This window comes from Vigna angularis, chromosome 3, assembly GCF_016808095.1.
Source record: "Vigna angularis cultivar LongXiaoDou No.4 chromosome 3, ASM1680809v1, whole genome shotgun sequence".
In the NCBI taxonomy this organism is placed as follows: Eukaryota; Viridiplantae; Streptophyta; class Magnoliopsida; order Fabales; family Fabaceae; genus Vigna; species Vigna angularis.
In genome coordinates, this window is record NC_068972.1 from 41022827 (window position 1) to 41034254 (window position 11428).

Here is an 11428-nt window from a genome sequence, read left to right on the forward strand (position 1 = left end):
TGTAATGTATTTTTGTAAAAAGATTAATAGAAAATGTGATTTGGAAATTTTGTGGGGCTGGTACACACAGAGTGATAAGGATAAAGAAGCAGTAGCATAGTGAATGGGGTTAGAGCAGTAGAATAGAACAAATTGGTACGTAAGGCTTTGTCACACTTCTCGTGGAAACAAATCTTCTTGGAAAATGAATGACCCAATGTTAGGTCATTATCTCACTAATTACTAGACGATATTTCATTATTGTCTTAAAGTTTGGATTCGATTCCCCAAGCTCTTTAAAATTGACACTAAAAAACCTCTGCACTCTGTCTCTTTATTTCTCAGAAAAAGGGAAAAACAGCCATCTTTTGTCACAGAAAATCAGTATTCTTTTGTCACCAGATACAACAGTACTAGCCTCGTTTTTATTATGCACACTACTTTCTTAGTTTCAACAACCAATTGTTTTATTTATATTAAAAATATTATTTCACAAGAGAAAACAAGTCTTATATAAATGAGAATCTATCTTGAATTTTTTTTTTTATGTTATAAAAAAATTTCGTGTTTTCTTAACAACACATTCTAAATTTTTTTCTCATTCATTCATTTTGTTTTATTCTTTAAGAAAAAAATTAAGAGAGAAGGATAGTTTTTTTTGAAGTTTTCTTTTATATTTATTTTTCTATTTATTTTTTTTATTACATTCTTTATTTATTATTAATATTTTCTTTTTTTTAATTTTAGTTAAGAATATTTGTGCTATTAATTATTCTGATATCCAATAATGGTATCAAAATCATTAATTTATGTGATTATATTTTGATGCTATTAAGATTAGAATAGTGTTGTATTAGTGGATATATAGTTATAATGTGAAAGTGTATGTCTAGAAAAGTTATGACTAGTAAAGACTTGATATTTAAGTGTGTTTATTATTGACCCACATTTCTATCGTGAGAATTACTTGATACATGGTTCATGTTCTGTTTCAGTTTTTTCAATAGACAATATCATTCATAGTGAGAAGCGCATAAGTTTGTTTTAAAGCCATGACAACAAAATAAAAGATACAAAATTTCAATGAAAATAATTTCTCACTGTGAAAACTAAAGATGAAGACAATTTTAAGAAAACACAATTGTCTAGTGACGATTGAAGAAAAACTCGTGGAAATCATGGATCAAAAGTGGAAGGAAATGAATGATAATGCTATAGGAAGTTTGCAATTAGTAATCAAATGAGGTTTTATCCAGCATTGCGGAGAATACTACAGTGAATGAGATTTGAGATACTATCATTAAATGTGTGAGATTAATTCAATTCACACAAAAATATTCTTGAAGCGAAAACTCTACCCTCTTCGAATGAGTGAGTCCACATCAGTGACGAACCACATTAATAATCTTAATATGTTGTTTGCCCAACTTTTAATGGTAAATTAAAACATAGTTGAAAATGAACATGTGGAGCTTCTGCTACAAAGTTTACATGATTCGTATGATCAACTCATCGTCAACGTAACAATTTATAACGTTGATGGACATCTACACTTTGAAGATGTTGTTGGAGCTATTCTTGAAGAAGAATCCAGGAGGAAGAACAAAGTAGGTATTGTGGAAAGTTCAAAGCAAATAAAGGCTTTGGTGATTATGAGAGGTAGATCAACAAAATATGGATCTAGTGGGAGTCAGACTCATGATAGATCAAAGTCTCAGAGTAAGAAACATCTCAAATGTTATCATTATGAAAGGGAAGGGCATGTTAATAAAGATGGTTGACATTGGAAGAATGGAGGAAAGAACTCTGAAGCATCAATCACACAAGGTTGTGTTGCAAATACCTAAGAGGATACAAATATTCTAGTGAGCGAAGCAGTAATTAGCTCTAATGGTGGAAGACAACTACATGATAAGTGGATAGTGGATTCAGTGCAACGTGACACATGACTTCAAATCGAGATTGTTTTTATACTTATGAACCTATCTCAAGTGAATTTGTGTTCATGAGGAATGGTCATGCATTAGAGATTATTAGAATTGATAGTGTCAAAATAAAAATGTATGATGGTACTGTTCACAAAGTTAAAAGATATGTGAAGGACTTTAAGAAGAATCTAAACCGAGCTATTATTAAATGACCTTAGGTGTAAGATCCACGTTGAAAGTGAAATCTTAAAGGTGGTAAAAGGAAATCGGATAATGATGAAAGCATAGAAGATAATGAAGAATTTGTATGTGCTTATAGGAGATATGTTGCAAAAAGTTAATGCAACAATTGCATCGACAAATCCAAAAGAAGTGGTGATGAAGTGACATCTACATATTTCTTAAATATAACAATTTAACACGATTAAAGTTTGAGACAAAAACAAAAACTAAAATCTCATTATAGTTTAGAGACCTAAAACATAGTTTAACTCTTTAAAAATTTCACTTTTTTTTTCTTTTGTTCACTTTACTTTTCAATAATGCTTCAATAATTTATTAATACATACTTTTAATAATTATTTATATTTACTGAACTCAATATAATTAGTGAATGTAGAATATTGATGCATGTAATATTTTACTCTTTTTATTAGTGTCTCTAATGACTTTCATTATATGAACTGCGTCAAAAGATTTCCTATCATATTTTCTATAATTTGGAATTACAAAAAAAATGTTTTCTCGTATTTAATATGTAATATTGTCTTCTCTGTAACAACCAATTTTCATATCATAATATTCTCATTATTGCTACTTTCTGTTGTCCCTCTAAAAGTTTATCAATGTATACAAAATTGGATGTATAGTAATATAATAAAACTTGTTAACAACTTTGATAAGCATTTTTTTTCACTCATAAAAGTTGAATATAATTAACAACAAATAAGTTTAAAGCAACTCAAGAATAGAAATGAACACTTATTAAACATTTTCGCTAACTAATGTTTTGCGATGATAGAAGGTACTATATTGAATCTTCAAGATATATATATATATATATATATATATATATATATATATATATATATATATATATATATATATATATATATATATATATATATAACACATGAGTATCTGCGAAAGGGAAATAAAAAAAGTATTTTGCAGGTTTAGAAGCTTCGTTGCTTGACTATAAACATATTTAAATCTGAGAAATCTAAATAACAAGTTGGTTAGAACTTCGTAAAAATGTGTTCCCTTTTCTACAATATTGCAATTCCGAATCCCAAACTTTACAAGATTTGTTTATGTCATGTTATCGAGGTGTATTTTATATATATATATATTATTCATCTATGTGTGTATGGAGCTAGAGAAGAAAAATGGACGTGATGCTTTACCATAAACAAGCAGCTGAAGGAATCTTTTAATAGGTCACGGCAAGTTAAATATCATTAATTATTAGGCCTAACTCTAGATTAAGTTCATTTAATTAAAGGATTTGTTTATGTGTACGAAAAAACCTTTTAGAGCTTGTATACAAAATTTGAGAATTTTTAAAAGTGTTGAATATATTTTATCAATTAAACAGAAAAATTGAAAACACTTGAACTGATATTTCTTGATCTTATTATCACGATTCATAGGGTTGGTAGAAGATTAATTTGTGTTCATTAAAATGCACAGGGTTGGTCATATACTTGTTTCCTAAAATAATCTATTTGAGCCAATTAATTAAACAAGAAAATTATTGGGTTTGGATAAATCAGAATAAAAAATAAGAAAATCATACAAAATAGATTAAAGTATTAATTTTCATCAGGTGTTCTGGACTGTGATGGAACTGAGCACCCTATCCAGTGTGCTTGTTTTCACTGTTTTCTCTTTTTCTGCACTTCTGGGGAGAGTGGATAAAAAATGTGTCTTTTTGTATTTAAAATATTTATTTTTATTAAAAAAAGTTGTTTGAAAAAATATTTTATTCCTTGAAAATAATTCAAATTAAAAAAACCTTATTAGGATTGGAGGGGTTTAGGGGAAGGACCATCTCATTGTTAGAATCAATTTTTGAAGGACCATAGTCTGCAGAGTCTTGTTTTTTCTAACAACCCTAGTATGCTTCAAACTTGAAAGAGAGTGACAAAGATATATAGTGTCCTATATATATATATATATATATATATATATATATATATATATATATATATATATGCTCTTAGGTGGTATGGGACATAATTGTCCTGCCAAATTCCATCACAAATTAAAAAAAAAAAAAGAAAAAAACATAATCTTTCAAAGTAGTAATAAATACATAAAAATTCAAATATGTAGCTCCAATTTCAACCTGAACAGTGATTTTGGCATCTACAAAGCTGAAGAAAGCAGTTTTCTGTACTCTTGCTGGATTCTGCAGCAGACAGCTAAATAATAGATTTTGTAACCTTTATATTCCAACTTTGACATATTTAAGTGCCATACGAAGACAACATTTTTCAACATTACCATGATATATATATATATATAGCTATTAAAAAATTTCACATTTATTCTTTTTTATTGTTTTTGTTTTCTGGTTCAAGACCATGATAATACTGCTTCTTGCAGGTGAACAGGATTTAGCAGGACCACGCCAAAATTTTGAGCTGGATTTGAATCCATCATTTGATAATGACTACCCAATTCAAAACCAATGGCCATGATCTCTCTCACCACTCCACACTTTTGATGTACCCATGTGTACTATATCAAATACTGGATAAAATAGGTCAACGACATGTTTTAAAATTTTTTAACATCTATCTGGGTACATCTTACTCTTAATAGTCCATTTAGCATTTTAGTTAAAAAAATAAAAACTACAACTTTCAAAACTTCATATATATATAAGAGTAAAAGGTATTCAAGGTATAGTTATTTTGACATGAAAATCAGAAATAAGAAGAGAGACAAAACTGTGTGTAGAAAAAATCACGTCAAGGTCACATGAAGCTGAATATCTCACAAGAATTGCGTTCGTGTTGATCAGCTTTTTTACTTTAATCAAAGTAAAAATGATTTGCAAAATAAGGTCACAAGTTACCCACATGGAACTCTGGATGTCATAAATGACAGGATACCGTTGAAGCAAGAAAACCACCTAACCACTTCTTTTCTTCTATAATAGAACGTGTCTCATTTATTAGCATTTTCTATAAACTCTGCACTGTTTCCTCATAAAAAAACTACCCTTCTGATTGAGAAGGAGAGTTAAACTGTCTACAATCGAAAGCAACACATCATTTAACTATCGTTTAGGTATATACCATACTATTATATACGCATATTCATTTCACAATTCTCAATTCACAATTAATTAATCACTTCACCATCTCCCACAACACAAATATAGGACTTTCCACCCTCATGTCCTAATCCGCACAAGAGGAAATATAAATAGACATTCTAAGCGCCCATCATTTTAAAATTTTTTCTACTATCTTTCATAAAAACAAAACAAAAAGTATCAAATTTTGCATTAATTATAACGTTGTGAAGAAATGTTCATGTATTAATTACTAGAGTTTGAGTAATAAGATGAGAAGCGAAGAATGTTAATTTGAAGAAAACAAAACAAAAGTTTGATGTTCTGTAATACGATGATGTTAGATACAATTTGAGAACATTAAGAAATGTGTTGGTGTTGAAGCTCTTCCTCGAAACAGTAAGTGCAGCGAGTGGTGCAAGAGGAGGAGGAAGAAGAGAGAGAAGAGAGAGTGGTGGTGGTACTACAAATGGCGTTGGAAGAAGAAGAAGAAGAAGAAGCAAGTGCGAGAGAGAACAAGAAATCGACGAAAGCACGGAGGATGTAGTGGTGAGTGTTTTGTGCATTGACCTTCAAGAACCAGCAGAGAAGGTCCTCGAGATCCTCCCAGTCTCTGACGCTGTGGGTGGCCACCATGTCCTCCATGGAGCGGCGGAAATCCACGTAAGGGTGAGTGGAGTCCATGGAGAAAACCACGCTGTTTTTGAAGGGTGGGAGGGTGGCGAGTTTCGCTTCCCATAAGGAGCTGGTAAAGTCCGGTTCGAAGAAAAGCCGGTCGGAGCGAAGGCCGCGAATGACCGTCTCGGTGGCGTCCACGGTGCGGGATATGTCGGAAGCGGTGGAGAAGCTGTCGGAGTTAGGTGAGTCGGTGAAGAAGGAGTCCGGAGTTTGAGCGATGGAGTTGGTGACGTCGTGGTTGGGGGTGGTGGTGGTGGTTGTGGTGGCGGTGGTAGCTCTGAATGAGAGGGTTCTGGGTTGGTGGCAAGATGGCCATGGCCATGAGGAGGATCTGAGATGGTGGTGGTGGTTGGTGGTGGTGCTGTTGTTTTTGAGACGAGAAAAGAACTTCATTTTGAAGAGGTTGTTAGAGAGTGAGAAGGTTATTAATGAATGGTCAGAAAAGAGAGTGTGTGGGGAGAAGATTATAAAGAAGAACGGGGACAACTTCAGTATACGTTTCGGATTACTTGGTGGGTCAACACAATATACGTTTCATAATTTTTTTTATTTTTATTTTTTACTTTTTCAGCCATAGAAGTAAATGTAACTCACCCAAATTTATTATCTCCATTTAACTATTTATTATTATTATTATTATTATTAGGTTAAAATATTATGATGGTAATTTTTTTGAAAATTTTAAGTAGTTTTTCATATTTTTATCAGTCTAAATTGATTTCAACTTTTGAAAATATGATACAATAATTTAGTTGTTAATATTATATTAACAATGTTAACTCATGTTTTACATATTAGTTCGTGATTTTTTAATTTTTTAATTATTTACAGTGATAAACATACTCACTCAATAAGAATATTTCCTATTAATCCGGACAAATTTAAAAAATACTGATAAAAATAAAAACAAGTGTATTTATCATCTCCATCTTAAACTTATATTATAACCTACTTATTTACTGAAGATGCACATAAAGTTATGATAACATTTTCATTTGTCACTTTTATTTGTCATGTGTCATTATTAACACAAGAAACTGTATTAATTTCTATAGCAAAATTGATATAGTTCAATAATATATAGAACGAATTTGAAAAAAAAAATCAATAGTAAAATCAATTTATTAAATCTTATTATTGCTAACTAAAATGTAAGCATTGCTATTTTCATTATATTATTTTATTTTATTGAGATAATGATTTCCCATTCAAAACCATTCAAAATGTATATTAATTAGAGTTAGACAACGTATTTCCCAAATTAATCGATTCCGAATTCAAATACTGATAAATACAAGGTTGCATATAGTAACTGCTGTCCACAATTACCTCTTTTAAAAATACATAAACCATAAAAATAGAAAAAGAGAAAAAAAAGTAACAGAATTGAATAACTGTGTAATTTGAAAATTGTTTTGTTAAATGTGTTTGACTTTAAAAATAAATAATTATTTTAACATTAACTTCTTTTTTCTTTTTGGAGGTAAGTTCAAATGGCAAAGGATATGTAGAAGAGTTTAGAATGAGAAGATTGGAAATGATTCAACGATCATAACGGAGTTTAGCTATTTTAGTAATAATATTTTAAAATATGACAAATTTATTGTTTTTGTTTGTACGTGCCAAGAAACATTCAAATAATTTTTTATGGGTATTTATGATATTTAATGAGGCAATTAATAATTCATTAATAACACTATTAAGTATTATTTTTATTAAAATTATATCTATTGTCAGTTACTTTTATTTTTTGCTGAATACACTGTATCACATTGTTTTTTAATTTATTTATAATTTCCAATTTAATAAAAAAATGACACTACATTAATTAATGTATGATTTAATTATTGATATTTTAAAAACTTATTCTAATAACTTCTATTATTAGGTTCAATTATTGTATTTAAAATATTATTAGTTTTGATGTAGTTTTTTAATGATTTTGTTTTGTTTTTAAAAGTAGTTTACGAAGGTGGTACGATACACGTATTTAAAATATTTTCAATATCGACTTTTAAATTAGGTAAGAATTTTAAATATATTTAAATAAATTTTAATTAAAATAAAAGAAGAATGAGAATTAATTTTAAAATATTTTTTCATTAAGAGGAATGTTAAGAAAATCTTGTTTTCACGTATATTTATAGACTTAAGATTGATATATTTACATAGTCTGTGAAAAAAAAAAGAGATTTCAAATAAGAACTATTATTTCCAAGAAAATTGAAATCTTCGTTTTCTTAATCTTTAATTAAAATATAAATCTTCATTTCACTTAAACATCAAATGAATGTTTATATCAGTATAGCATATAGTTTAACATTATTTAAAAACGAAAACCAATAACAATTTAAATACATGTCTTTACTTCAACCTCCTAACGTATTTTGTTGATAAAATTATAATAAAATTTCAACGTTCAAAATAGACAATAGTTCAAATTTATTTCAACAAATTTAAACTCCGAATATATTCCTTCGTGATTCTTAATCAATTGATATATTTGACCTTTTCATTTATGTAACAATTTTTATTTGTTCAAAACAATGATAATTTAATATTATAAATAAAAATATTATTTTTCTTGAATTCTTCAATACTTTGTTAGTAAGAAATTGTAACAATAATATATTGCCTCCAGATACGTTATATTTGATTAAAATATATTACGTGAAAAAAACTAGAAAATATTGATTCTATATTAAGCAGAAAAAAAATGACCTAAACAACAATTATTTGTTTCTATATCCTTACGTAAATTTTGTACATTAAAAAATTACCACATTATATTTTTCTATAAAATTCATATTACACATCATTAGATTTGAGTTAGATTAACATGTCAAAACATAACAATTATTTGTGACAGGAAAAATATTATAAAAAAAATAATAGCAAAAGACATGGAAGACTAAACAAAACCCTTACAAAAAATACATAACAAGCATTTTTCAAAAAATCTAGAACTACTATAAACATACACATTTATACCTACTTAAAACAATAAATAATCATTCTAAATGACATAATATAATTTATAATGAATTTTATTTTTTACTGGTGACAAAAATTAAATTTCTTTATTTTTTAAATCTTCAAAATATCAAAAAAATTTATGAGAAATAACTCTACCTGATTTAGTAATATATCAAAATACTTTAGAATTAGTGTTTTGAATAATTTTTTGTATATATGTGTGTAATTCATTTTTTAGTTGAAAGAACAATTCACAAGATAATAATAATACACCTTTTCAATTAAATCTAGCGAACTAAAAGTTCAAATTATTTAAAAACATATTTTAAATAACTAAACTATTTAAAATTATAAAATACTTAAATTTTTAGTATTTATATATGGTCGTATTCTATTTTTCAGTTAGAAACCATTACTTGTATGATTTTTAAAATATTTATTATAGAATTCAGTAGGTTTTTTATATTTTGTACTTCATGTAATCAGATAACTGCATAAAACTGTTTCACAATAAATTCACATTTATGTCCAAAGTCAACCTATATGTATTTTAAATAAAAATAGTAACGACTTTGATTATTAATCATTAACAAAAAAAAGTTGATGAAAATTTGAATTTAGTCTGTGATATTATAGCAAAGATGTTTTAATTACACAACAGTTACGTTAATCTAACATATAATGCTTCTTCATTGATTAATATTTGAATTTAACAATGAATGATGTCATTAGTGATTAAATTAAGTGTAACTACCTCATTACCGTTTGTGGCACATTTTTTGAATCAATTATTTAAGCTCGTTCACCAAAATTGCTTCTTCAAGAAACTCTTAACCAAGTTTAATTAAACTTAAGATCCACTTTACAAATCTCACTTTCTTTTCTTTATTATTATTTTTTTTGTGCTGACTTGTATTCAAATTTTGAAAAATGATTTATAGACATACAAAAATTACATCAACACTATATATATATATAGAGAGAGAGAGAGAGAAAGAATAAAATTAATGGATTTATTAGTTATACGATATAATATGAAGAGAGATAAAAAAAAATGTAATAAATATAAATAAAATTAAAGTATATATTTATCATTGTTCTGAAATCTTCTTTCATAAAGGTGAGTACTTCTTAAAATATTTGAAGCACAGCACGAGAAGTTTTTCCATCTTTTGAAATCACAAAAAAAAAAAATTCTCAATTGCAATAATAGGAAAACATGCTTTTATCAAACATTAGATATCTTTATGATTTATTCTGTTAGACTATTATAAAGAGAAAAATTATCGTTCTAGGTCACATAGAAAATTGTTCTCTTAAACATACTCCACGAGTGCAATTTTTTATAGTGTCTTTCGTTACTTACAGTTTTAAAATCCTTCTCAAATCTAAAGAACTTTCTTTTAAATAGTTTATTTCTTTTAAGAAACTATTATTCTAAACTTTAAATAATTCAACCTCACAAAATATATTTATACGATGCGATTTATATTCACTTAAATATTATAAATTAATCTTATTTCTGGTTAATGTAAAACTTTTAAGACACTCCTCTCATATGGATGTATATACATCTCATGTATAATAACATTAAACATTAATGAATGGTCTAATAGTGACCTCATAGCATATTAAACAATCAACAACAAATAACAAAGTTTGCTAAATAGACTTTAATTATGATTTTGATACTATATTAAGAAGTGAATTTAAAACATAACTCAATCTCAACAAATTGGCTTTAATGCTTTGTTAAAAAACTATGACTCTGATATCACGTAAGTAGTGAACTTTAAACATAACTTAAGCTTATAAAATTAGTTTATAAGGTGAAGTTTGCACCACTTTTATATATATATATATATATATATATATATATATATATATATATATATATATATATATATATATATATATATATTATGATTTAACCTTATTTATAATTGATGACTTCAAACAATTTCAATAGTAAACATTGTAAGAAAAAAATTGATATCATATTAAGAAGTAAATTTTAAATCCAACTTAACTTTACAAGATTGATTCTGATACCATATTAAGAGGTAAACTTTAAGCCTAACTTAGTTTCATAAAATCAATTTGTAAAATAAGATTTGCATACATCTGAAGTAACTTTATTTTTAGTCAGAATTCCAAAACTTTTAATAATAAATATTAAAGGGTTAAATATGTTTTTGGTCCCTTAACTTTCAGCGAAAATTGGAATTAGTCCCTATTCAAAACTTTGGCCTAATTTAGTCTCCGAACTTTAGAAATGTGTGAATTTAGTCCTATTAACTAAATTTTGTTATGTTTATTTGATGTTTCAAGTGCGTTTCATGATAGTATTTGAGTTGTTTACACCGTTTGACAATGTTTTGCTTCAATGTTCACTGAGAAATGCGTTTGAAACATCAAATAAAGTTAACAAAATTTGGTTAAAAGGACTAAATTCACACATTTATAAAGTTTGGGGACTTAATTAGTCCAAAGTTTTAAAGAGGGACTAATACCAATTTTCGCTGAAAGTTAAGGGACCAAAAACATATTTAACCCAATA

General features: G+C 27.3%; 1 protein-coding gene across 1 annotated transcript; it reads right to left on the reverse strand.

Annotated features, from left to right (window-relative positions):
* Positions 1 to 5487: 5487 nt before the first annotated feature.
* On the reverse strand, positions 5488 to 6395 carry LOC108322738 (transcription repressor OFP15). Its single transcript, XM_017554953.2, has one exon. It carries the CDS (start codon positions 6283 to 6285, stop codon positions 5575 to 5577), a length of 711 nt encoding a protein of 236 aa, XP_017410442.1. The 5' UTR covers positions 6286 to 6395; the 3' UTR covers positions 5488 to 5574.
* Positions 6396 to 11428: the final 5033 nt, after the last annotated feature.

What these genes read in the sequence shown, in the direction of transcription:
- LOC108322738 (XM_017554953.2), bottom strand. Translation starts at nt 6,285, where the DNA reads ATGAAGTTCTTTTCTCGTCTCAAAAACAACAGCACCACCACCAACCAC.